At 55.5% G+C, this 25,794-nt stretch overlaps 6 protein-coding genes across 6 annotated transcripts; 3 read left to right on the plus strand and 3 right to left on the minus strand.

The window, feature by feature from the left end:
- Nucleotides 1-1,523: 1,523 nt before the first annotated feature.
- KVR01_005395 (uncharacterized protein) lies at nucleotides 1,524-5,039 on the minus strand (the record flags this gene model as incomplete). Its single annotated transcript, XM_044792815.1, has 6 exons — nucleotides 1,524-2,743; nucleotides 2,799-3,023; nucleotides 3,088-3,322; nucleotides 3,377-3,595; nucleotides 3,655-3,855; nucleotides 3,909-5,039. 6 exons carry the CDS (start codon nucleotides 5,037-5,039, stop codon nucleotides 1,794-1,796), a joined length of 2,961 nt encoding a protein of 986 aa, XP_044645840.1. The 3' UTR covers nucleotides 1,524-1,793.
- A 951-nt stretch (nucleotides 5,040-5,990) lies between these two features.
- KVR01_005435 (uncharacterized protein) lies at nucleotides 5,991-7,576 on the plus strand. The gene has a single exon (XM_044785227.1). The coding sequence runs from the start codon at nucleotides 6,329-6,331 to the stop codon at nucleotides 7,061-7,063; it is 735 nt and encodes a 244-aa protein (XP_044645880.1). The 5' UTR covers nucleotides 5,991-6,328; the 3' UTR covers nucleotides 7,064-7,576.
- Nucleotides 7,577-7,747: 171 nt separating this feature from the next.
- On the minus strand, nucleotides 7,748-9,603 carry KVR01_005126 (uncharacterized protein). Its single transcript, XM_044788112.1, has 6 exons — nucleotides 9,486-9,603; nucleotides 9,206-9,361; nucleotides 8,942-9,034; nucleotides 8,730-8,883; nucleotides 8,465-8,670; nucleotides 7,748-8,402 (listed from the first exon to the last, which is right to left on the minus strand). Exons 2-6 carry the CDS (start codon nucleotides 9,272-9,274, stop codon nucleotides 8,268-8,270), a joined length of 657 nt encoding a protein of 218 aa, XP_044645571.1. The 5' UTR covers nucleotides 9,275-9,361; nucleotides 9,486-9,603; the 3' UTR covers nucleotides 7,748-8,267.
- A 1,857-nt stretch (nucleotides 9,604-11,460) lies between these two features.
- KVR01_004925 (uncharacterized protein) lies at nucleotides 11,461-15,023 on the minus strand. The gene is made up of 2 exons (XM_044793210.1): nucleotides 12,190-15,023; nucleotides 11,461-12,101 (listed from the first exon to the last, which is right to left on the minus strand). Exons 1-2 carry the CDS (start codon nucleotides 14,171-14,173, stop codon nucleotides 11,851-11,853), a joined length of 2,235 nt encoding a protein of 744 aa, XP_044645370.1. The 5' UTR covers nucleotides 14,174-15,023; the 3' UTR covers nucleotides 11,461-11,850.
- Nucleotides 15,024-16,224: 1,201 nt separating this feature from the next.
- On the plus strand, nucleotides 16,225-17,069 carry KVR01_005255 (uncharacterized protein). Its single transcript, XM_044781496.1, has one exon. The coding sequence runs from the start codon at nucleotides 16,699-16,701 to the stop codon at nucleotides 16,924-16,926; it is 228 nt and encodes a 75-aa protein (XP_044645700.1). The 5' UTR covers nucleotides 16,225-16,698; the 3' UTR covers nucleotides 16,927-17,069.
- Nucleotides 17,070-18,669: 1,600 nt separating this feature from the next.
- On the plus strand, nucleotides 18,670-24,818 carry KVR01_005147 (chitin synthase CHS3). The gene is made up of 4 exons (XM_044794241.1): nucleotides 18,670-19,847; nucleotides 19,938-20,080; nucleotides 20,141-23,164; nucleotides 23,228-24,818. The coding sequence occupies exons 2-4, from the start codon at nucleotides 19,942-19,944 to the stop codon at nucleotides 23,662-23,664; spliced, it is 3,600 nt and encodes a 1,199-aa protein (XP_044645592.1). The 5' UTR covers nucleotides 18,670-19,847; nucleotides 19,938-19,941; the 3' UTR covers nucleotides 23,665-24,818.
- The last annotated feature ends 976 nt before the right edge of the window (nucleotides 24,819-25,794 follow it).

The following is a 25,794-nucleotide window of genomic DNA, read 5'->3' on the forward strand; positions in this document are numbered from 1 at the left end:
CATCCCCCGAGACTTGCAGCGGCTCGCAAATTTCCATACAGTCAGTCAGTCACACGAAGCCTTCAGAACTATCGCTGTGTTGATGGCATTCAGAAATCCTCAACCTCAACCCATTGTAATATGCCTTTTGACCTTCAAGGGACAAATTGACTTGAACCATATGATCCAATCAGATCGTCCCGGACTCCGTCCAACAAGCAGCTGGCCACGCGGGCGGCACTGGCCACCCTCTTCACCACCCGTCAACTGGTTGCCTCGCAGACAGCGAGACGAAGACTTACATCAATATGGTTCCCGGGTATATTCGTTTCGTGCCTTGCGCGGAAAACTCTCTGAGCACAATCGTACGGGGCATTCTACAGGGCTGCTTCGCAGACAGGAGCGGCGAAGGAGTCCGGCTCAGCTCATCCGACTCTTCCCTCACAACAGCCATTGCCGCCGACCTGACTGTCCCAGTCGGCACCATGGCGCTCGCTGTGGCTTCTTATCTCCTGTACTGTGCCAGAATCGTCTTGAGCAAGGCTGCACATCTTCTCTGGGGGGTGATGACGTGGAGAAGAAAGTCCAGCAGGGCACAGGAGGCTGTGAAAGTCCACTTCCTGAGGTCTCATTTGACCAGGTACCACGGCAGCGGATGGCAGAATCATCAAGCCAGATTGATATCAGGCAAGGAAGCAAAGCCAAGCCTATTTTCTAGAATCGGACAAGAAGTGTATGAATGACCGGTTCCTTGGCTGTCATATAGAGGCCTTGGGACTAGTGATACCGAGAAGTATCACGTCAATTAGGCTCCTGGGCGACGACTATTGCACCACCTGGGCAATCTTGTACGTCAGCTGCTGTCTACCTGCATGCCCATATACTTCAAGTTTGTACCCACGTTCAAGCCTGCGCACATATAGACGAGAGAGACAATATACCCTAGAGTAGTTTTGTTCTATTCTCTAGCGGCCCAATTCCCAAGATCCTTTCAGGAGGAGCAGCTGGTCCACCATGCATGTGCCTAGGTGCATTCCATCCATGGATAGAGTACTTATCCCATGAGCCGGAAGACTTGTTTTCGGTATCTGTAGAACATCACCACGGTGCAGTCAAAGACTGCATGTTAAAGTTTATTCGTAGCCAAGATATTTCTCCGCGAGACTTGAAAAGTGGAACAGTTCAATGATATTTCAAATTTCGGTCGGTCCAGTTACATACCTAGGTATGTAGCTTATTTGCACTCTGCCTGCTGGGTGTATTATGAGACCTGTAGTTGTTCACACTCGAAGTCGTACTTTCAACTCGCACATGGACTTGATTGTGAAGAGCCTAGGTCGCGGGAAAACTACGAAATCGATTTCTGAAGCTGCCCAGACCAATAGGGCTTCATAGCAGTCTGCCTTCCCAATCGTCCACGATGGATCTCCGGCCAAATCCAACCGAGCTATTCATTCTTCACAAAAAATACGTGCATGGTGATTCCGGCAATCCTCAAATTCTTACTTCTGGCAATCACAGCAGAGTCAGAACTCCAATATCTTCCCAATCATAGCCTGTTGGGAGAGGTGTGCGTCAATGACACAGATACGTATATACAAAAAAGAGCGACATGTCAAGCCGTAGTAGTAATACCTTTTCCAGACCAGCCTAAGCCTCACCACAAAAAGCATGGGTATATGCAGTACGGTGGGTGTGATGTTCCAAAAAAGACCCGTGACCAGACACCACCATCATCAAAGCAAAATGCAAAATTCTCAATAATCCAACAGGCATCAAGTTCCGACCGGCCGGCACATTGGACTCCCCCCAGACTAACGGAAGAAGCCTCGGAGCCCCTGAGATACGGCGCCCCGGCCCCGCAGCACGTCAACCTTGGACCACCTGGCCGACGCGAGGTGTTTCCGTGGAGACGGCGTCGACCCTCGCGAGGACGACGGAGGCTCCGAGTGCTCGTACGCTCTTCTCTTCTTGGTATCTTTGCCGAAGCTATCGTTCTTGTCAAATGCTGAACAGACCGATCTTCTCGACAGCATTGACCCCTGTCGTTTCAATCGGGGGCTGTTGGTGGATTTGGCTCGTAAAGCAGCAGAAGCTGATGGAATCTCAGCCAGCGCAAGCTCACCGAGCTGCCACGCGCTTGGGCTCTTAGCGATGCGCGTTCGGCGCCGGGGGCTCCCGGTGCCAGTGGTCGTGCTGGGAGGCTCACCAAAAGCTCGCAACGTTGAGGGAGTCGTCTTGTCTGACTCGTCGTCGATGACGGATAATCGCGCGTTATTATTTTGCTCATCAATTGGGATCCTAATAATTGGCGTTTCGTTTCTCCCACTTCTGACTGGAGCAACTGTCTCCTCTCCGCCAGAACCGTCGTCGCTGTTTCTAGTGATGCTCGCGAAACTTGCCGAGCGCTTGGTAAAAGTACTGGTGATGCTCGTAACACTCAGTTTGCGGATCATGGATTGTGCCGAAGTGCGGATAATATGTTCGTTGCGAGCTCGGGTGGTCATCCCTGGAAAGGGCAGGGCATCTCGAGTCCACACATCCGAGAGCAAAGCCTCCAGCCTTGCCCTGTCTCCTCGAGTCGGCGCCAGCACCGGTATTCGACCCTTAGAAGCAAGGAGAGACTGTGTCCGGCTGATGGTTGCGTTGGACGAAGTAGCAGCTTCTTTTTCAACGCTCGTATTTCGCACGACGACGTGACAGAGTGGCGTTTTGGGACCGACCGTGGTCGCTCTATGGATGGATAGCCGGCGTGCAACAGTACCTATAATGACTTCAGCAACTCTTCCGATGGAGAATTCAGATCGTGCATGTCTTACCTTGTTTTCCAAAAACGGTACTAAGGCTCTTCATATTCAAGAACAAGGAACCATAGAGCTCGGGTCCAGCTAAATCCTGTGACTCTACCGCGGAGCCAATCTCAAGGTGGGATCGCCATTCATGTTCCTCTTTCGGAGTACAGGCAGTTAACATCATCTCGTACAATTGGCAGTCGCATTCGAAGACAATCTTCCACGAGAAAGGAGCAGTATGACACTGCAGACCTGAGCATCTGTGTTAGCAATTCACAATACCGGGAGAACTGAGAATTCTTGAGAGCTTTCTCACCTCGTCCGTTGTCCACTGGCTCGATCTTGATGGTGTTTGTCGGTACACAAGCCTGCAGCGTGTAGATCTGGTCGACTCGGCTTGCCGAAGCGAGACAGAACCAGTTCTTGTAAAGCAAAGCAACCATGTATTGCCCATGAATCCCATCCTTCGTCTGCCAACAAGCGTGCAGCGTACCACAAAGTTCTATGTGACCGAAGGAGCGAATTCGGGTCTTGGAAGCAGCATCCAGTTCCTGTGTAGTGTTAGAGATACATTCAAGGTCAGGACGGTGAAAAGGACCCCGTACGGAATCTGGAAAAACGAGACGATCCTGCAAAAGCCATGTCTTCTCAAGTACATCTTTTACTCGTGCATTGTCGGTAGCTCGATTGACCTGTGAAGTGGCCTCTCGCAGCCGGACGAGGGAATTCTCGATCTCCATATGCGCGTACGGAGAATCTGCGACAGGGGTGTACTTCAGAAGTTCCGAGAACAGGAGAGGATACTTGCAAAGTCGTTGCATTGGCTGAGATATGTTAGGAGGGGGTCTTGGTGGACACTGGGTGCTTGTGCCGAGGGATTTACCTTGACTAGAAGGTCCCCGATAGTCAAAGACTTTTTCGACTTGACGCCATGTTTACTGGCTGGGCCGAGTGAGGACGCCAGTGTCTCCAAGCCCTTCTGATACAGCTCCCACTGCGGCATCGTGCGATGAGCGGACGAAATATCTTTCATCATCATCTCGTACTTTGCGCCGTATTCTTCATACACGAAGAGTCGGTTCATCTAAGTATAATTAGTGGAAAATATGCCGTCGAGAAAGTGCAGGCGATTCAAACCTTCTTTGTGAAGATTTGTGCAACATCTGCCACAACGCTGGGCTCGGCTACCATTCCCGGAACAGTCTCTAGCCACGACATGCTTCTGTTGTCTTCTGGTACAACATCGAGGCTCCGAATGCGGCTGTGGCCATGTACGTGAGACTTTGGATCAGGACGTAGGCTTAGCTGCGTGTACTCTGAATAGGGGACGGCCCGGTGTAGCTCTCCCAGAATCTCTTCATGAAGTTCAATGATGTCAGTCAGATTTCGATTAATTGAAGACCGCAAGCCCAAAGGCATAGTTGGAAGCGAGACGAGTATTGTGACGTATGCGTTCATGAGGAATCGCACGTCGCCAATATAACTCTCTTCTGTGCTGATGAGCTCCTCCAGTATCCGACGCCTCTGCAGTGACCGCTCCACAGTTGCCTTGTCCACGACCTGTGGCTTGTCCAGCCCGGTTGTGTCCTCCGAACATCTGTTACCAGACATCGATGCCCTGCTACTGAGATCGGTGTGCGTTTTAGATCGGGACGACCGCATACTATTACATCTCGACCGAGCAAAAATGCTGCCGCTCGCGAGGCTGGCGCTGGCCGTCTTGACCGTCTCGACAAAGCCAAAAGAAGACCCGGAAGACGAATGGCGGTGATGGCTCACGCCACGGAGCTTCTCCGAGAGGCCACTCGCAGAGAATGGCCTGGGCACGGGGTCGTCGTCGTTGGTGGGCGGGGGCCGCCGACTGAGACCACGCCGGCGCAGGGTCCTCATCCACCTGTGGAACGGCGCGGGCGACTGGTCCTGGCCAAGCCGTTCATAAAAGCCTGGCAAGTTGGGCTCATCGGGCGTGGGAGGCGTGGAAGGGGTGGGAGGCGTGAGGGTATGAGGCTCATCCACCGTGAACCTAATCAACGCCGGATCTACCGTGTCCCGATCGGCCCAGTGGCCGGGGTCTTTGGAATGGATGGATTGGGTGTTTGGCAGCATGGGGTCATTTTTGATGCTTGGTGTGGAATCTTGCGTGGCACTTGAGGCAGAATCCATGTAGGCAGGACGCTCAAAGGGGACGGCGCCATCTTGAGGATCTCGGGCAATGCGGACGGAGCCAGGAGGGGAGCCCTCGTCGGGGGACTCGGACAAGGAAGCCATAATATTCTCATTTGAGACCAAGAAACTTCGAAACCAAAATTGCTGCTCCTCACGATCAGCCGAACAGAGAGGAGCTCCGAGAAAAAGTCGCGGCAGGGCGTCCAAAATGGGGGTATCAAAACATGATGGCAAGAGTGGAATAAAGTGGAATGGCAGGCAAAACAGGAGAAGACGTCGAGATATCAGCCGCAAGAGAAGTTCAACTTCCTCAGACCTGCAACGCCACAACAGAGGAGAGAATTGGAAAGAGAAAACGGAGTGGAAAAGAGAAAGAGGCCAAGGAAGGAGCGCAGGCAGAGTAACGCAAACAGCTGGTTGTTGTCGTGCAAGGGCGCTTTCGACGCACGAGCGTGGCCTGTTCTGGCCTGGGAGTGGAAGGCGGAGACTCTCTTTTTCTCACAAAAGACCGCAAGACAAGGGCGTCCGGTTGCCATGCGCACGGGGAAATGATGCTGGCTGTGCCTTCCTATTGCTGGAGACGGGCAATGAAACGAGAGACGCTCCCGCCCGCCCTTGACAGAGTGATACAGTACATACAGCACATGCAGTACCCACTGGGGTGCCGAAACGGTAGGTAGGTAGGGCACGGCTAACATCTTGTTCGCGCTTGCTCGTGTGTGTGCGTCATGCGTCTGTATGTCTGTCCATCAGTCAGCCTGTCAGTCAGACCTGGAGATTGGGAGGCGCGAGAGCAGCACGGCCATCTGCCCCGTTGGCTCAGCTGGTCCATATTGGACATATTAGACATGGTCAATGTGAGATTGGCGACAGGCCGGTTACCAGTATGACGTCTGGTTCCAGCATTTCCCTTACTGCCAGTAGCGGCGTTGGGCGGCGGCGTGCAGAACATCAGAGAGGACATGACGTTGGAGGAAACCAGATTACCATGGGAAATTTCCATCTGAGAGTATGTACCTGAAGATCCAAATCTACACCCCTGCTGCCCTACCTAGAGCCAGGTCGCCCCAGCTCCCGCGCCCCATCCTGTCAGTCCCCTGTCGAAACAAACCTGGGTTACCAGGTTACCTGGCAACCCGGGGACGGGGCGGGGGGGCTGCCCCTCCATTCAGCCTCATAGCCTTAGCTCCCTAGCTGTCTTCGTCCACCTTCCACCGCACACCAGCACACAAGCACCTCTGACAAGCAACGCGTCATGGCGGTTGACTGATTGTCTGCCTGCCCGCCCCACAGCGCAACCTGCTATTTCGCCCACACACACCATCTCTCTGTCCTCCCTTCCCCCCACAGAGAGGAGGAATGGTAATAGCTCATCACCGACTGGCACATCGATGGGCCTCCCGCTGAGAATGAACAACCTCCACGCACCGACTGTCCCCTCGGGGCCGACCACCGCGAGGGCCGCCAACGGAAACTCGGCCCACCTCTCCTTCGCCGAGCTCCAGCGCAGCAAGGATAACGTCGAGGCCGAGCTCAAGGCCCTGAGCAGCGTGCTCGACTCGCACGGCGTCGACATGCACACGAGCCTGCTGACCCCGGACGGCTTTCCCAGGGCCGACATCGACGTCGCTCAGATCCGCACCGCCCGTGCCCGCATCATCCACCTGCGCAACGACTACAAGGATCTCATGGCCAGAATCGAGAAGCACATCCACGAGCACTTTGCCAGCCTCGCCGAGAACGCCACCGACGCCCATGTCCCCGCCGCCGACTCGTCCGCCACGGGCGATGCTACTGCCCCGGAGCCCGCCCTGCGGGACTACGTGCCAGAGCGTTTGGCCGACCCCTTCGCGAAGATCAATACCGTGGCGCCGGGGAGCCCCGCTGCCTCGGCCGGGCTGCAGCCTGGCGACCTAATTCGGAATTTTGGCTACGTCGACGCCGCCAACCACGACCAATTAAAGAAGGTAGCCGAATGTGTCCAGGGAAACGTCGGTCAGAGCGTTATCGTCAAGGTATCGAGGCCCGTCGCCGCGCCGTCCCAGCGGGAACTACAGTTGACCTTGGTGCCGAGGCTGGGCTGGGGTGGACGGGGCTTGCTGGGATGTCATATTTTGCCTCTTTGAGAGACCACTGCCGTCTTTCATGGACCACTACTTCTTACTACCTTCGGGGCGGCTCCGGCTGGATATGGATCTGGGCACCAGGAATAATGCAGTCCCGAGTGCGTGGCCGTCACTAAAAGTGACTGCATGACATCCCATTCTTCATCTGACGACATTCTGCAACAGCAACATAGTAGACAGAGGGAGGCGATCCAGACGAGCCAGTCAGCCTTCTATACCAGAAAAGAGAATGTCTTTCGGAACGCTACTGGTGCACCTGTGCGGGGAAAGACCGGACTGTCATTATGTTAGCAGAACTGCAAAAGCCTGCAGTCTGGAGCAGTGGGCAGTCGCAGGTGTCTTCACACTATCCCACGAAAGGTATGTTATGTATCATACGAGCGAGACCGGGGTCTTCGGCCCGGTATCGATCACTGTCTCCTGGTTGCGGCAGCATCTTGGCGCAAAGGAAGCTTGTTTTCCATACAGGGCGAAATATCGCACTGTTTGATAAATTCAGCGCTGGTTGCAAAGGGTTTCTATTGCAGCTCACAATATTTGCTTAAATGTGACTGGCCTGAACGGCTACCGTGTTGACGTTCTTCTTGTATCCCCGCCACGTGTGTGCCAGGGCCCCTGGGCATGCCGTGACTGGATCAAGCATGAGGGGCGTATGCAGACTCCAGAGTGCTCCGTAGGTTGACATCATTGCAAAACCTTGCATTGTTCAATGGATCAAATACTACGCTGGCCACGATCGCGTCTACTCCTTTTCGGTGCGTCGCTGTTTGCGTTGACCCTCCCCCACTGTGCATGCAAGCTGCGTCAAAACGGAACCAGTCAAGACCTTTTGCGGTGTGTAAGATGACCAGTTGGCCTAGGGGGTCGCTATTGAGACTTTTTCGGTGATATTCTACCTAAGTTGCGCCTGAGTGCAGAGCGTGGCGCGGAATTCTACTCTCGGAACGCGAAGGGCCGATGCTGCATCAAACCCAAGACCGGACGACGTGCCTCCTCAGCCATTAATGCATCGCGCCTCACATTTTCGCATCCTGTATCCCATCGTGGGCTCATCAACGTGGCCTAATCCTGCCTTGGCCCGCCCTGCCTGTATATGTCGCTGTCCCTAAGCAAGATGCTGTTCACGTCGAATGAAAGAGCCCGTGAAATCTATCCACCGCACAGTGTCTCCTGAAGGTGTGTTGCAAGGTTGAGAGCAACCCTTTTACAGGTCGTCGTCCTCGTCCTCGCCGGGCAGGGGCATAGCGGAAGCCTCCTCCATCTCCTTGGCGTACTGGGCAAGGAGCGACTCGTCGACCTGGGCAGTGGGGGGGGCAAGAGCAGGAGCAGCAACGAACTCCTGGTTTGGTTAGTCAGCAAGGCTGTCTCTGTGCCAGGAAGGGGTTTTTTGGTGTCACATACAAGACCGGGGTTGCCAACGAGCTTGCGAGCCAGCCACAGGAAGGGCTTCTCGAAGTTGTAGTTGGACTTGGCAGAGATGTCGTAGTACTGCAGGTTCTTCTTGCGGTGGAAGGTGATGGTCTTGGCCTTCACCTTACGCTCCTTGACATCGACCTTGTTTCCGCAGAGGACGATGGGGATGTTCTCACAGACACGGACGAGGTCACCTATTTATTGCATTAGCCTGGGGAACAGCTCCTCGATGGGATCAGATGGCGGTACTGACGGTGCCAGTTGGGGACGTTCTTGTAGGTGATACGGGAGGTGACATCGAACATGATGATACCGCACTGGCCGTTGATGTAGTAGCCATCACGGAGACCACCGAACTTCTCCTGTCCAGCGGTGTCCCACACGTCGAACTGGATCTGACCGTAGTTCTGTGGTTTCCGGGTTAGCTTCGGCAGCGGTATTGAGGTTGAGGAGGTAGGTACTAACGGTCGTGAAGCCGAGGGGGTGGACCTCAACACCAAGGGTGGCCATGTACTTCTTCTCGAATTCACCAGTCAAGTGGCGCTTGACGAAGGTTGTCTATGGCATTTGAGCATTTGTCAGCACCTCTTCAACAGTATTTGGGTTGGTTGAGCAGTGCGGGATTCATTGTTGATGGCGTGCAGGCTTGCCCCGCGATGGCGAGCGCTAGGCGCAAACTGCCCACCGCCTGGTCCTGCTCCGGGGAATGACGATAAGGATGGGACTCACCTTTCCGGTACCGCCATCACCGACAAGCACAAGCTTGAAGGTAGGCACCTGCTGAGCTGGGGCAGCCATTGTGTGGTTGTGATCTGTTCTGTGGACACGAAGAGAAGAGTTGTGACTGGGAAGCGGTCGAGTGATGTAAATGCCTAGAAGTGGGGGCTGGTGGATCAGGCGTCAGTACTTTGCAAGAGCTGGACAACAGGGCTTTTTAATGCAGAGGCTAGGCAGAAAGGATCCGATCGGGCGTGGAAGGGGTTGGAGGTTGGGTGGCTGATGGACAGACCTTCGTGGCGGGTATCTGGGTGCAAAGAAAGGAGGGGTGTGTGGGTATGAAGAGGGAAGAGATGCACCTGTAGTGGCGGCGGTGATGGTGTTGGGCAGATGAATGTTTTGAACCCGGCCGGGCCAGTTGCTCTGCCAGGACGCCTGGATCCCGGCGAAAAATCGACCTTGTATGGACCCACTTTTTGCCAGCACGTGACGTTGCCAGAACCAGCCATGCCTCCCCCCTCCCTCCCCGAACATACTTGAGATGCTTTCATCCACAACGCTTCAGTGGCTTGCCAAAGGTGTGTGAGTGACAGAGTGAATGCAGGTTTAGGCTTGTGACAGTCACTTCCAAAAACAACAATGCACACCTGACGTATATTTTTCATTGATTCTTTTGTATTCCCCAGGCATTCCTGGGGCCTTGCCAAGCTCTCCTACTGAACCAACATTTGAAGTGTGTCACCTTGTCGTGGCTTCTGTGCTGTAGTTGAAAGGCTGATTCCAACATCCAGTCTCAACGGCCCACCCTGCAAGTTTCATGTTGCCAGCTGTTCCATTTGGTCACTGATATTGAGACGCGTCAATTGACGTGGATGTTGGGCTGCTGTGCTGCCCAATTGCCTCTTAGGCCTCCATGTCCTGCAAGTTCTAGACTGGCTGAGAGGCATTTAGAATGGATTTGGGCACACTCAATACTGCCTAACATATTGCCAGAGGTATCAGAGTGATTCACTCCAAATGCAGGTCGCTGCAACCCACTGGGAGCTGATCTTGGGGACCTTGCATGCCGTCAGATTTATTTCTCCCCAGCACCAGTGTCTTTTTGGAACAACAGCCAGACTGTTGGCATTCTTTTGGAAACTGACATTGGGTCAAAGCCAAAGAAAGTTGGGTCAAAGCCAAAGAATATTGGGTCAAGCCAAAGATGTGGCAGTCTCAGAATTGTGGACACATGCGGTTGCGGCTGCGAGAGAACCTGAGATACAGTACGAGTACAAGGCTGCATTAGGCAATATGATTCAGAGCCTTCCTTGACACAGCACAGCCAGTCAGCCTATCCGGGCAAGAGTACTTGGGGACGTAGCAGTATTGCGAAACACTCCCACAACCCAATTCAAGGCATCTGACTTTTCAAATAGGTAGAAATACACTCATTTATGCCCTGGTCTGCTGTTTCCGAACGGAATATTGCTACAGTAGAGCTGTCTAGGAGAAGCCAAGTATGCCCAGGTGGCATCAAAACGTGCAACTGAGCCCTCCAAACATCCCTCAAACGGCACGTGGAACAAAACCAAAGAATATGTGGCAGTCATCCACAATCCACAAACGACAGTCTTTTGAATATAATGGACAATAAGGACGATCTGAGGCAGTTTGATACGGCAGGTAAGCCCAGCCTTGACATATGCCAACGAGAAGAAGCCGACGCTGCGACGGCGCCACGACGTACAGTTACTTCCACACACAACGTATCATTTCATGAATGGGGCTTTGCTCTGCACGACTGTATAGGACCGGACGCATCAGGGAAGTACAAGTAAAGCAAGAGTATTGTCTTGGAGTTGTGTTACACGAGAACGAGCTTTACCTCGCTGCCCTACACGCCGCCACGGCGTTGAGATTCTATGGACCAACTGGATAACGCCCACTTTCTACCCTGCCTACGGACAGACTAAACTACTGTGGAACATTGTTATACAAAGTCAACTTCCGTGAGCAAACTCATAAGACCCACCCACCCACATGATAGTTTCCTACAGTACATAGGTATAACCTCCTCTGGGACAACCTCGTATTGTCAAGTCACATGGGGCTTCACACCGACAGTGTGTATTCTGGAGAATTAAAACGCTTTAACAATATATGTGAATCTAGACCCACCCAGGATTTCTTGGCAGTGTGTTCGGATGACCAACGGGGACCGCAAGGTCCACGGTGATGAGATGAGTTACAGAGTGTGTGAAGTCACGTCTGCTCGAGGATAGGCGCGCGCGCGAGAGGTGTGTATCATTTGGAAGTCAATAAAGATGCACACGTACAGAGCGTGCCGAAAAATAAATAACATCAAATGCCGCGTCCAATGCCCCGGTCTGAGCATCCTTCCACTGGTCAGCCCGGAAAGCCCATGCTATGTTCGCCACTTCTTGATAGAAACTATGCAGTAAACATTGCAGACTGCCCTCCCGCCCCGTTCCTGCATCCCCAAAAGTTATGCAACCGGCCCTAGTGAAGGGCATTTTCCAGAACCACACACCTAGTGGGAACCGAGCCGCGATGCATCAACATTAATCGCTCGGTTCCACCATGCTCATCCACCACCTGGCGTCAGATATGCACAGGCCCAATCGTGACCCAGGCCAACGTGTTGTATAATGTGCTCACATCACCAGGCAGTTGTCGTCCTTCGTGCCGCTCTTTGACTTCCTAAGGTTGTGCGCTTTTGCGGGCCCGACCTCCATCGGCATACCGCCGCTTGCTGCCGCCCGGATGGCATTGAGTCTTTGCCTTGCTCGGTCGTCTCCAGCATCTGCGGCCTTGACATACCAGACGTTAGCCTCAAGAATGTCTCTCCTGCAGCCGATGCCCATCTCCGTGAAGTAGCCGACCGCGTATTGTGCTTTGACGTAGCCTATGAGCGTATTGTCAGCACCTTGATCATGATCCGGGGATTTCGACGCCAACCCAAGGGGTCAGCACCGGGCTAACTCAGCACTTACCTAGTTCGGCAGACCTGCGTGCCCATTCGTATGCCTCCTCCTCGTCCTTTTCTAAGACAGGCTCTGCTCCAACCATGTACCAAGCACAGAGACCCATCATGGCTGCGGCGTGGCCTCGCTCGGCAGCACCGGTGTAGAAGTGTACGCTCAAGGCTGGGTCCCGCGGACACTGGAGTTTGCCGTGTTCGTAAGCATCGCCCATGCGGTAGTTGGCTTCCGGATGCCCAAGGTCGGCAGCTTGTGTCAGTAACTCGGCGGCATACCCTTCGTCTTTGAAGATGTCCTCGCCATATCCCGTTTCGTAAAGGCAACCCAGGTGGTAGGGTGCTGCATTGTACATTGCATCCGCCGACTCAGTCGCTAGCTTTAGCCATTTCAGACCCTCACGATAGCGTTTTTCACCCAGATCGCCAGACAAACAGGCCTTGCCGAGTCTCGTCATCGCTCCTGGGTGCCGTTTGGAGGCGGCTGTTCGCAGGAACTGGACGGCCTTTGCCGGGTCTTTTCGACACCCCCACCCGAACTCGTAACACAATCCGGTTCTATATGCAGACTCTGCATGACCATGCTTGGCCGCCAAGACAAACAGAGGAAAGGCTGAGTTGTAGTCTTCCTTTCCCTTACTGAATAGTCCTGACGCATAGCCATCCGCAAGGTAGTATTGGGCGAAAGGATAACCGGCGTTGGCAAGCTTTTGCAGGATGGCTCGAGCTTCTCTCACCAGTTCATGCGGGCCAGAGCCCGTCTCGTCAACGAACGAGCCATCGCGGCTGTGACCTGACTTGGACGACGGTTTAGGCTGGGGTTTCGTGACGTCAAATCCCTGATCCTGAGCTGTTGATATCAGGAAGACCGCAAATGAGTACTGCAGCGAGACGTCGTTTGTCTTCTTTACGTTCTGTCGATACATGTCAAGCGTCTTCTGCGAGCTCAGCAGAGAGGCATTAGATCCTACTACATTTCGCAGCTGAGAGTTGTCAATGGTGAGCGGCGCCGGAGCTGGCTGCGGGTAGGGCACGTTGAGAAGCTCAGCGTAGGTGGACTGGCGGTTGTCTGGTGATTTCCTTGAATGTAACGATGGGGCGCGCGGGCTCGTGTTCCCATAATAAGCGGACGATCGGCCACGGTCAGAATGGGCAGAGTATGTCGACTGCGGCCGAGGCATCGAACTTCTCCTCATATTGGAGACGGGTGTCAAATGGCGGTTGACAGCTGTGCCATTCTCCAGCAAGTCCGGCGTCGACACGGCCCGCGGATTCTGGTCGTTTGCGGAGCTTGCTGTCCTCGGCACGAAGGGTTGGTGGTGGTACTGTAGCTGCGGAACGAGCTGGACCTGTTCAGGCTCCTCAGGAATGGAGCCGACAGTAGAAGCATCCTCGGATTTCCTGCCTTGTCCATTGTCCAATGAGTTGGAGACCGAGCTCGCGCTGGTGACCACTGATGCACCAGTCGATGTCTGTGGGTTTGAGATACTGGGCGTGGACCCAGAAGTGTCCGTTTCGCGACTGTGCCTGTTGTCCTCCTGCTTCGTGGGCGTCTGGGCAGTGCTTTGACCGGCTTCCGTTGAAGCACCGCTGCCTCCGAGGCTCGAGTCCGGGGTGAAATCAAAGTCAGAAGTGTGAGCTGGAGGGTACGGGTCTAGGGAGGCTTCTCTTGCACGCCGTACGGTCCCCTCGGGCTGCGAGAACTCTAGTTGTGGTCTATGTGATGTCGGTGCAGGTGATTCTCGGTGGTGGTTTGGCTCGCCCGTTTCTATGGTCGCGGTGGAAGGCTGGGCCCAGTTGTCCTCTTTGACGTTCATCTTGACTGGTGATATAGGCGACTGCCCCAGCCTCGAGCCCTCGGTCATGGGAATGGGAGGCAGCGCCTTCCCCGTTTCCCGCACACTGCGTTGTTGCGATGCGTGGGTGGTAGCAACTGGCTTCCTCTGGATTGGGCTCGAAGGGCCGGAGCCTGCCCTTGGCGAGGTGTCGACCGCAGCCATTGTGAAGGGCCCGAAATGCCTTGGCCCAAGTGCGTCCACTTCGGACGAAAGTTCCCGAGCTGCAACTATCCCAGCTGGCGTCGCAGCAGGTGAGGCGGGCCAGCGAAGGGGTAGTTTTGGCACAATTCTATTGCGACAACTGCTGGAGACTCTGCCCTGACCGCATTGAAGTGTCTAGAGGTGCCTTGCGGGTGGCAAAGTGGTTGTAGGACTGCCCGCCGAGTGGACGGGGCCCGGTCTATACAGGGGTTGAGGTTGCGGGGTGGTAGGGAGGTTGTTAGGAGAGGAGGGCAGGCAGGCGTCGGACAGGCGATTCAGGCACCGCGAGGGAGGGAGGTTGTGCTCCTCGAGAAAGGGTCCCTGAGCGAGCCCCTGGAAAGAATGGCGCGGAAAGATGCTCCTATATGCAATGACAAAGAAAAAGTCGGCTCTGGCGGGACGACGACACGGCTGGATGGAGTCGTAATGCTGCTGGGCGGGCTGGTGGGAGGTCGGGAGAGGACGAGGCAAGGCAAGCCAGGGCAGCGAGCGGGACGAGGAACAACAGAAGAGGCGTGTGTCCCGTCTTGTCTTGTCTTGTCAGGTCCGGTCACGTCACACTTGAGCACAACGTTGAAGATGCGTTAGAGGCGGAGGCGGGAGTCGAAGGAGCCAGGCCACTTTGGAAGTCAGTCAAGGCCACCGCAGGCCGGCGACACTGGATGGGATGGAAGGGCGGCGCAGGGTGCCAGAAGAGGCCAGAAGGAGTAGAATGCGCAGCGTGTGGTACTCATGTCTCTGGACGTCGAGGAAGTGACGCCGTTGGTGCTATGGATTGCGACCCCGAGGAAAGCGGGCGCCCGGGTGGGTGGTACGTCTGCACTTGGTCTCCGTCCACAGGTCCCAAGGACCCTACCTGCCTAAGGTACTAAGTACGGGGGAGCGCCCTAGCCGTTTTGGCCGTAGATCGTTGCTCTAGCGGGTTCCTCATTACTGGGCCCAGCACCGTGCCCCAGCCGCCCCCAATGCACGGTGGCCCCATCAAGAGCAGCCCGCAGCTTGGGGCGCCAAAATTAGGCACGGGGTGCTGTGCCTGCTGAGTGTAGCCCCAGACCCCCTGCTTCTGGGCCCTTGGCCATTTCAGTCCTCGCTCCTAGGGACCTAGGTACCTACCTACCTACACAGGCAGGACAGGCAACGAACAACCTGCCACCAACAGTCCGATCATGCGATGGATGGAGACGCAAATAGAATATGCGGCTCAGAAGAGCCCAGCGGTTCCTCCAGGCCGTCCAGGCCCTGCAGGCTCGGACAAGTTCCTGCCAGACCATCACGCCGACCTCGCCGGCCGACACGGCCGCATCTACACAGTACCAGCAGTCCCCCGTACCGCTCTCGCTCTGTTCGAGTCTTCGCAGGCCCTGTCGCGGAGTCATGTGGTTGGAGGGTGCCAACCACGATGCCACCGTGCTGCAATGTAACAGTGCCACTGCCAGACTGGGCGGGCAGGCGGGTCATGACTAACAACACGAATACGTACTGCAGAGTACATACTTAAGTACCTACACACTCCGTACACAGACTGACGGAGATCCTGCCGTCACTGGAGACAAAGCTTGGTACCGACCCACCAAGAAACCCCAGCATTCCAAAGCCTGTCCGGGCGAGGAGCCAGGGAGCATACGAGGAGGCAGCAGCAAAAGGCCTGCCAGGCCGGCGTGGCTGGGTGGCACTTGCAACATTTTCACACACGAGATGATGGGCGCTCACCGTCCGAATCCAAACCCTGCTGTGCTCGCAAGCCCACGTGCTCTGCGCTTACAAGGGTAAATACGACTGCGCCGCGTCAGTATCGGATGAGAAAGCACTTGCTACAGCATACAGCACTCGACGCATACCCGTATGCTCCACCGCCCTGTGCGGCTGGCGCTCTTACCGCGTTGGAAGTATACCCATCATCGACATGGGGCCCGGGTCTCCATTGCAATCCGTGATATTCATTAGCATCACGCACATCAAACTCCCCAGCTTCGACATCCTTAAGCACCGACACCAGGCTCTGACGCCATGATCGCTGCCTCGGTCCTGCGAACAGACGCTGCCCCAAGACGCTTTGATCACAGGCAGTCAACTACTAACTACTACATAGTATCAACGGCCTGCTCTACAAATAAACTTTCTTACAGTAGTCTGCCCACTTGTTGTGTAGCTGCCAGTTCCCCAACGCGGGTACCAGACCAGCTTCTCGGATCTGAGGGTCACATTCCGGTGGGCATCTGCATCGGCCCTTTGCAGTGTGCCGAGTACATACATGATTGTGTTCCCCACGATACTCGGCAGCCCATCTCGTCAATGGCATTGCATGCGGGCGAGATGAAGATATTCCTTCGCTCCCTGCCGAAGCATTGGGTCCTGCCCTCATCATTTAATTTACTCCAAACGCGCCTTGCTCTGCCTCATCTCAAATTGGTGTCCGATCTGGTTAGCACACCAGAATTGGAGACAGCTCGGCCACTTTCAGACACTGTGCAACTCAGCCCAGCCCTATGGATCGACCCCAGCTGATGTTCGGCTTCACAAAGGATAATAAACCGCAATACAGTTCTGTTCTCGAAACCTTGAGCCAACAAAAAGGCGGCGGCGGCGGCTATGGAGACACGGGACACCGAAGTCGAGCCTCACAGGCACCGGAGAATTATCCCGCGCAGATCCTCCATTGTACTTCAGGGGTGCGGACGCTCTTTTGCGTTCGAGGAAATTTGATGCGGAGCTGAGGAATCTGGGGAATTAGCCAGGCTCTCCTCCCTCTTTCCGTGGCTACCACAGTACTATTCCGCAATTGGAGATGCAATTAACCAGACCGACCGCAAGGTTTCATTGACACGGGAGCCGAGTCGCCCGAAGTCGTCGAATCGACGCCCACGGTCTGGGGAAAGCCCATCGAATTTTGTGCATGAGATTAACTCAATCGCGTCATATATCTATCTACCTAGGTACCTAGGTACTGCTGTGGTTTGCGAGGCAGCAGCGAGGGCCACCCGTTTTCTCTGGGCGGGCTGGGCGGATAGAGCAGGTACTGTAGGCTGAAGGAAGAGCAGCAGTCAGCCTGTCTCGAAAAGGGCAGACCCCTTTTCACCCTAGCGTCCTCGTATTGGGATACACACGAGGATCCTTCTTTTTTTCCTCCCCCTTCCCCCCTCCTCGCGCCTTTGTTGCCGCCGACGGCGACCAATCCGAATGATGGAAATTCCGAGGTCGGTCTCTTTCATGAATGTGCCACAGCGTTGGGAGTTTGACAGGGTCAGACGGACAGCGCTGACATGGCCGCTCATGAACCCCCCCGGTCAGGGACCAAGCTGACGGGGCAGGCTGTTACCTGCGAGGTTGCCGAAAAGGGATGCGTACGTGCAGCTTTCTGACCTGGTCTGTGTGGGAAATCCAAGTGGTCGATCGTACAGGATCCGGAACTTACCGAACTTCTCCAGGTCTTCCGAGTTTCGTCGCACACATGATCTTTGCTACACGACATGTCGGCCTCTTTCCTTTTGGAAACACTACTCGCCTGAATGGATACGTGAATACTTGAGGCCACGCTTGGCAACAAGTGCCGTATACATACAAAAACGATGTCTGGGCTATTCTGACTTGGCGGCTGAAGCCAAAAGACAGCCAAGTATGCCGGCTCCCGTGGGCTGGGCGGGCGACTCGGAGCCACGGGCGAGGCGTCAGAACATGCGGCAAACCGGATGCAAAAGTAACCTCCCAGCAGTTCCGACGTGCTTCTGGGGTCGATTCCCTGCCAGCCTGCGTGTCCTCGGCTTTGTGACGGACCCCGGGCTTGATAGTTGGTGAGTGCGGTCGCCATTCGAGCACCGGCCCGAGAGTTGCACATGCGGTGCGGTATGTATGATTTGCACCTCTGCGTCATCCCGCGAAGAGGCTTGATCAGACCTGCAGGATCTACGGCATACCGTGACGCGACTCGTCTGCTTTCGTGATGGGGACGTCAAAAGATCTCTCCACCCAGATCACGCCGGGACCCGCGCCAGGCCCGGCCTGTTGTGGAGATAATGAATGCTTAATATTAGAGTAGAGTTCCAGGGTAGCCAGTCTGGCAGTGGGCGGTTGCTTGCAGACTGCCATGATAAGTTGTTTGAATATTTCTTGAAATTTGGACGGCATCTTGAACCAAACTTTGCATTCGTCGGTTGCCTGGTTGCATCATCGTGCTGTTCCAAGTTTTTGGTTGTTGACAAGCAGCAGAGGAATGCTGCAAGGCGCTCCCAAACTTGGAAGCTTCCAGCCCTCGCATTTCTCTCCAGCTTCTCGGCGCTCGTCGACGGGGAAACGGTTGCGGATCGTATTCGGCGGGGCATGGATATTCCCTGCTGAACACGGAGAGGTACTGGCAATAGTAGGTCAGCGCCCTCCACACTGGATGCCTAGCAGAAGCTACCCGAGCACTCCAACACATCATGGCACTACCCTGCTCGATTTGCTGGAGACTGCCCATCCGCCGACAAGGGGTAGCCCAGTCCAAAGGGGGCTTACGGACTGAGTGAGCCTCTGCCATTCTGTGCCGTCTGCCGCCCACTGTGCCGCCCCCAGAGGCATTCGTAGGGAGGGAGAAGGCACTCGCAGACTTCAACGCCATTGCGTCGACTTCTCTCCCTTTCCACCGGCATCGCTGTCGCTGTCGTCTTGCCTCGCATCCGCCGTGGGTCGCCGTTCTTCCTCGACACCCTGCAGCGCCTAGTCCCCTGACCTGGTGGACGCGGCTCCTCTCGTTTCTCCAGCCGATCTCGACCGTGCATTCGCTAGCTCGTCCAGTCTATAGACCTCGAACCGCCAGGAACACGAGTGGAGAGGAAGCGTGTAAACCCTTTTTTTGTTTTGATTTTTTTTAGGGCCCCTCCGTCGTCATCCAGGTCCTCTATCAACGGTTCGCGGGACGTGGTGGCCATTTGCCCGCCCTCGACACAAGATCAGACCAGAGTCGCAGCTTCCTATTCCAGTTTTCTGACGCGCTGCCTCATCAAACACTTGCGCATTGAAGCGACGATTCAGCCCAACGACAAATACCACCCTACAACATCATCAGTATTGTTGTGCCCCTCTACCCGTGGGTTAACCGCCCGCGAGTGGACGTCCAGCCACAGCCAAATCGCCAGCCGTGCCATAGCAGGCTGACAGCCGAGAGCTCTGTGTGCTGTCTGCCGGCACGACAAGGAAGACCCTCTGTGATCAAGCATCGGTTGGGCTGTGTGGGACCGCATTGTCTGCATCTCAGTGGTCGTTGTCCTGTCAGGCTTGGCCTCGATCCTGCATCATCCTGGGGACTCGAACAGGCTGGCCGTCGTCTGGACTCGGCGCTCAAACTCACCAGCCCGTCGCCCAAGGAACCCCTCGCCAATAGCGCAATAGCGGCTTGCGCTATACCCATACAGTCCTTTGGGTGCCGTATCCCATAACAACTGTGAGTCTCCGATCCTTCTGGTCAGCATCTGCAACAACACACAATGACTTCGAGATCTCGAGACTTGGCTTGTTCTGCTGGTCTGAATTGACCCGTTCCTGTTCCTCCCTTTGGCTGTGTACCCCACCATTCACCGGTCGTTTGTGCTTGCGCTCCACGATCCGAGTCGCCCCCGCGTCGAGCGACACAAAGAAACCCTTTGACCCCCTTTCTCTCCGAGTGAGAAGCCATCCCCGCCCCCCAGCTACCAACGATCCCACAAAAGCATGCCCGCTAGAGTCCGGCCCAACTAACACTCTCATTCACCAGGGCCATGTCTCTCCCCGAACGGCCCGGTGCCAGGGCCTCGTACGAGCAGCGCACCGCCTACCGGCAATCCACTCGGCGCAGCGGGCGCCCACATGACATCGAGGCTGGCAGTCGTTATGGGAATGAGGGCACAATGCACTCCCGTGGGGATTCATCTCACTCCGTTGCGACAACTGTGCCGCCTCCTTCTAACACCGCTACAGACGAAGTGCCCTTGTCGCCCGACCTTGAAAGTGCTGGCTTGCCTGGCGAGACAGCCATCTCGCGGAAACGAAGCTTAGTCAAGCCGGAGCGGAACAGGATCGGAAAAGATCACCCAAATTATCACTACCGGCAGCATGCGGCGAACATGCAGACGAAGCCGTCGCGGACCGGCAACGACCCAGTCTACGAGGATTTCGAAGGGACCACCTACATGGCCACGTCCAACCGGGAGGACGCCCTCTCCGAATCAATCGCATCAAAGGGCAAGAAAGGTAGCACCAGAGATAGTGGCGAGGCTGAGAAGCCGAAACGCTCTAGGAAACGGGCAGACAGCCGGAAACATCCCGGGAAAATCACGAAGAGGGGCTCAAAACATAGAAAGGAAGTGGAACAGATACGGCCGCCGAGTCTCTGGGACATTTACTGCGCCATAATCACCTTTTGGTGCCCGAATTTCGTGCTCAAATGCTTTGGGAAGAGGTCAAAAGACCAGGCACGGGCCTGGCGGGAGAAGATGGGACTTCTGAGCATCATCGCATTCATCATGGCCGTGGTCGGCTTCTTGACCTTCGGGTTCACCCGCACAGTCTGTGGCACGCCATCCCAGCGCCTACAGGTGAACCACGTTGGCGGCGGCTACATGATTTTCCACGGCCAAGCATACGACCTCTCCACGTCTCATCATCCGCCAGCTGAGGGCATCCCTAGGTCGGGTAACTCAGGGGCGAATGTCCTGTACGACCTTCCGGAGAAGCAGGGCGGAAAAGACGGGAGCTTCTTGTTCCAGAACGTGAATGGGAAGTGCAAGGACCTGATTACCTTGGCTGACGGTTCAGATGTGCCCACAAACAGCAAGGGCGAGCTGGCTTGGTACTTTCCCTGCAATACCTTCAACCAGGACGGATCTACGCAGCCCAACCAAACAAACCCCTACTATCTTGGCTACGCTTGTCACACCACAGCATCCTCACGAAACACCTTCTACGCCCTGAAGCCGACTGCTGACGTTTATTTCGACTGGGAAGACGTGAAGAATAGCTCGCGGAATCTTGTGGTTTACTCCGGGGACGTCCTCGATCTGGATCTTCTCAACTGGTTTAACTCATCGCAAGTCTCGGTCCCCGATCGCTTCAAGGAACTCGCCGACAGCAAGTCTCCTGCGAACGCGGCTGTGAGGGGCCGCGACGTCACTCACGCTTTCATGAAGTCGGGTGACAAGGCGACAGCTGAGTGCCTTCAGCAGATCATCAAAGTTGGGTCCGTGGACTCCGACTCGGTGGGCTGCATTGCCTCACAGGTTGTCCTGTATCTTTCCCTTGTTCTGATTCTGGGAGTTGTCGTCGTCCGCTTTGTCCTGGCTCTGATCTTCCAGTGGTTCGTCAGCCGGCGATACGCAGCGGCCAAGACGTCTCAGTCATCGGACAGGAGGAAGCGGAACCAGCAAATCGAAGAGTGGTCAGAGGATATCTACCGTGCGCCAGCACGCTTGCCAGGTGATGTCGGAAGCAGTGTGGCAGGAGCCTCGTCTGACCGCACGAGCAAGCGTGCCAGCACGTTCATGCCCACAACTTCGCGGTTCTCAACTGTTTACGGTGTCGACCGGAACTCGCGGAGACCTACTATGCCCACCACGATGGCCAGCCAGAGTTCTGGGGCTGCCCTGCTCCATCCTACGTCCATGTACGGTCAGGGGAATCCCAGCCGTAACAGCTTCTTGGCCTCTGACCCGTATGGTCCCCAGCCCAGCCCAACCGATGGGCCCGGCCCTGCCGGCTTCATACACGAGGCAGTTGTGCCGCAGCCCCCATCCGACTGGATGCCCTTTGGGTACCCTCTGGCGCACACGCTCTGCCTCGTTACTGGCTACTCTGAAGGCGAGGAAGGGATCCGGACAACTCTCGACTCTATCGCCATGACAGACTACCCCAACAGCCACAAGTGTATCCTCGTTATTTGTGACGGTATCATCAAGGGCAAGGGAGAGAGCATGTCGACACCGGACTACGTTCTGAGCATGATGAAGGACTTCACTATTCTGCCCGAGGAAGTACAGCCATTCTCATACGTCGCTGTTGCTACGGGTTCCAAGCGACACAACATGGCCAAGATCTACTCTGGGTTCTATGACTACGGTGCGAAGTCTCGAATTCCTCTGGAAAAGCAACAACGGGTCCCGATGATGTTGGTGTCCAAGTGCGGTACGCCTGACGAGGCCACCAAATCGAAACCTGGAAATCGAGGCAAGCGTGACAGTCAGATCATCCTCATGTCTTTCCTGCAAAAGGTCATGTTTGACGAGCGGATGACCGAGCTCGAGTACGAGATGTTCAACGGCCTGTGGAAGATTACTGGCATATCCCCCGACTTCTACGAAATAGTATTGATGGTAGACGCCGATACGAAGGTGTTTCCTGATAGTCTCACCCACATGGTCTCTGCCATGGTCAAGGATCCCGAGATCATGGGCTTGTGCGGCGAGACAAAGATTGCCAACAAGCGGGACAGCTGGGTCACGGCGATCCAGGTATTTGAATACTTCATATCGCACCACCAGGCCAAGTCCTTCGAATCGGTTTTTGGCGGTGTCACCTGTCTGCCCGGTTGTTTCTGCATGTACCGGATCAAGGCTCCGAAGGGGGGTGCAAACTATTGGGTCCCCGTCTTGGCCAACCCTGACGTGGTTGAGCATTACTCGGAGAACGTGGTGGACACACTGCACAAGAAGAACTTGCTTCTTCTGGGCGAGGATCGTTACCTAACAACCCTCATGCTCCGGACGTTCCCCAAGCGGAAGCAGGTATTTGTGCCTCAAGCAGTCTGCAAGACCACGGTGCCTGATAAATTCATGGTCCTGCTGTCTCAAAGACGTCGATGGATCAACTCGACTATCCACAACCTCATGGAGCTTGTCCTAGTCAGAGATCTCTGTGGCACCTTCTGTTTTAGTATGCAGTTTGTGGTGTTTATCGAGTTGATGGGAACGCTGGTTCTGCCTGCTGCTATTGCCTTCACGCTCTACGTCGGTAAGTACCTTCTCGGCCGAGTCAGCCAGCCCGAGACCCTCGCACGCAGCTGACATGTCGCAGTGATCTCTTCTATCATCGGACCAGTCCAAGTTATTCCCTTGGTTCTGCTCGCGCTGATTCTGGGCTTGCCGGGCGTTCTGGTGGTCGTGACGGCTCATTCATGGACGTACATCGTCTGGATGATAATCTACCTTGTCTCCCTACCGATCTGGAACTTCGTCTTGCCAACCTATGCCTTCTGGAAGTTTGATGACTTCTCATGGGGTGACACTCGCAAGACAGCGGGTGAGGTCAAGAAGGGTGGCCACGGTGAGCAGGAGGGCGAGTTCGACAGCAGCAAGATCACCATGAAGCGGTGGGCCGAATTCGAGCGCGAGCGCAGGACACGAGACCAGTACTGGGGCTCCAAGGATAACATCCCGGGAAACACCAGCAGCGGCTACTGGGCCGGAACGCCTTCGCCCGGCTACCACGACGAGTATTACTCGGATGCATGAAAATGCAACGATCCAAGAGAGGAATAGAGGTTCATTCGTCATTCTGGGGGGAAGCGTTACTCGTATTGATTAAAGACTTAATAATAAGGGGTTCGAAGGAGCATGGCGGAGTGGGTGGCTCAGTCTGTGCTGTCTTGAACAGACGGGCGGAGCTACTTGTATGTATATAAGATAACGAGCACGCGCAGACTTGGGGTGTCTCTGCAACCAGGACTAGCTTTTAATTTCATGAACGATATGATGCAAGATTGTCTCTAGCAGCAGTATGTCCACCGAGAAGAAACGGGGAGAAGGACCCGACTGGGCGTGTCCCCCTCTCGCACCCGACAGTCCAGTTAGGACCTTGCAGTATGAAACATGCAGCACGGTGGTCTCCGGCCGTCCTGCGGAAGTACCCCTGCATTTGGGCTCTGGGACCTTTTGTGTGAGGTGAGGACTTTGACAACCAGCATTTCGTCCCCCGTGTGAAGAGAATGGCCGTGAAGCTCCGCCTGCCTGCAGTCCAATGATTGGCCCACGCCCATCCAGGATGGCCGATAGAGCCATAACCCAACCACAGCAATGCAATATGCATCCTCCTAGCCACGTCCGGCGGGCGGGCCGCTCGAGCAGTCACCGCCGAAAGGCATGGAACGCAGGCAATTCTTGATCAACGATTCTTCCCTCTGGGACGGAGAAGACAGACAAGTCATGAGGGGAAGGGGGGCCAGGAGGAGGGGGCAGCACCACAGGTTCTCGAACAAGCAATTACTTCTGCTGCACACTGCCGCTTTTGGAAGGCCGGGGTCGGCTATATTGCGCAGATCTGGGGGGTTGGTTGGGCTGGGGTGGGCCCCAGGTGGCATACGCCCCGTCCATGGTTAAGGGAGGATGCCAATCCAATAGAGGTGGGGGAAGAAGCAGAAGCAGCCCGAAGAGGGAATCAAGAGACAGACAAGACAGGCGGACAGACAGAAAGAGAAAAGGAAGAGAGGAGAGAGAAGAGAGGAGAGAGAGAGTGTGAGAAGGATCTGGGCCTCAAGGGCCAGCTGCGCACCCTCCTGACGGGCTAAGACGTTCGTGGCACGCAGGCAATCAAGGCGTGATGCCTGATAGGATCACTTTTTCCTCCCACGTTCGTGTACTGCACATTACCTGGGGATCACTGATGCGAACCCCAGCTATCCTACGTACGAACTCGGACCCTCCCCGTTACAGAAGGCAATAAATATTCCTGCCGCCTTTCGTGAGCCATCTGGGGAGGGCGAGAGCACTGGAGCGCCGCGGACACCCCCCATTGAGTGGTTCCCGACTGGCAACTGATCGCCTGTCTTTTGTGTGTATGGCTGGCGAGGCGGAAACAGCTGCGAGCACCCGACACACACGAGATATATCCCTCGGTGGCGGTGAGGGAGAGTGCAGTGGCCTTGTTTCCAGAATGACGGGGAGGTCAGTTGATGTTCTGGCTCGGAATTTGTTTTCCAGCAGGCCGCGTTGGACGCGGTATTAGGCATTGAGGATCCATCACAAGGTACGTACTGCTAGGAGGGTAGGGCCTTGGGTGGATACAGGCAAGGGAGGGCGAGTCTGCACAATACACATCGACTTTCTCGGGTACGATACCAGAACAGTGGACAGGCGGACAGGCGGACAGGCGGAGGTGGCCTCGGGGCGGCATGAGGCAAATTGGAAGAGGCGGCAGAGGGCAAAAGCTGGCGAGGGGGGCGGGCGGGGGAGGGGAGGGGTGTGGCAGAAGATTTGCTGGAAGAGACAATGGAACCCAGAGCAGGGAGTGCACACCATCATGGCTGCAGGTGCAAGCTGAAGAGGTCGAGGGGGGTCGGGGGATTATCTGCCAGTCCTGCGAGAGGACCAATGGGAGGGACGGAGGCACACGACGCACGAGGTTTGTGGAAGACATGCCCGGGTGCCTCCATCGCGCCAGCGCGCTTGCACACATGGGAGGGCTGCCAGACATGATTCAGCTGTGTGGTGAGCTGGGCAAGCTGGGCTACGCGATGATGAGAAGATGACTGATGCAGGGGCTCGGGGCCTGGCAGGTTGGTGCTGGGGCTGGCTGGCTTGACCTGGCTGAGGGCGTGAGGGCGTGAGGGCGAGGGCGTGAGGGTGTGAGGGTGTGAGGACGTGGAG

This window comes from Diaporthe batatas (assembly GCF_019321695.1).
Source record: "Diaporthe batatas strain CRI 302-4 chromosome Unknown Contig00005, whole genome shotgun sequence".
NCBI lineage: Eukaryota > Fungi > Ascomycota > Sordariomycetes > Diaporthales > Diaporthaceae > Diaporthe > Diaporthe batatas.

What these genes read in the sequence shown, in the direction of transcription:
- KVR01_005435 (XM_044785227.1), top strand. Translation starts at nt 6,329, where the DNA reads ATGGGCCTCCCGCTGAGAATGAACAACCTCCACGCACCGACTGTCCCC.
- KVR01_005126 (XM_044788112.1), bottom strand. Translation starts at nt 9,274, where the DNA reads ATGGCTGCCCCAGCTCAGCAGGTGCCTACCTTCAAGCTTGTGCTTGTC. An exon ending in ACCCCCTCGGCTTCACGACC is followed by an intron (nt 8,884 to 8,941) that starts GTTAGTACCTAC and finishes CGGAAACCACAG; the next exon opens with AACTACGGTCAGATCCAGTT. An exon ending in GAACGTCCCCAACTGGCACC is followed by an intron (nt 8,671 to 8,729) that starts GTCAGTACCGCC and finishes TGCAATAAATAG; the next exon opens with GTGACCTCGTCCGTGTCTGT.
- KVR01_004925 (XM_044793210.1), bottom strand. Translation starts at nt 14,173, where the DNA reads ATGGCTGCGGTCGACACCTCGCCAAGGGCAGGCTCCGGCCCTTCGAGC. An exon ending in ACGCAGGTCTGCCGAACTAG is followed by an intron (nt 12,102 to 12,189) that starts GTAAGTGCTGAG and finishes ATACGCTCATAG; the next exon opens with GCTACGTCAAAGCACAATAC.
- KVR01_005255 (XM_044781496.1), top strand. Translation starts at nt 16,699, where the DNA reads ATGGATCGACCCCAGCTGATGTTCGGCTTCACAAAGGATAATAAACCG.
- KVR01_005147 (XM_044794241.1), top strand. Translation starts at nt 19,942, where the DNA reads ATGTCTCTCCCCGAACGGCCCGGTGCCAGGGCCTCGTACGAGCAGCGC. An exon ending in TGAGGGCACAATGCACTCCC is followed by an intron (nt 20,081 to 20,140) that starts GTGGGGATTCAT and finishes ACACCGCTACAG; the next exon opens with ACGAAGTGCCCTTGTCGCCC. An exon ending in TGCCTTCACGCTCTACGTCG is followed by an intron (nt 23,165 to 23,227) that starts GTAAGTACCTTC and finishes GACATGTCGCAG; the next exon opens with TGATCTCTTCTATCATCGGA.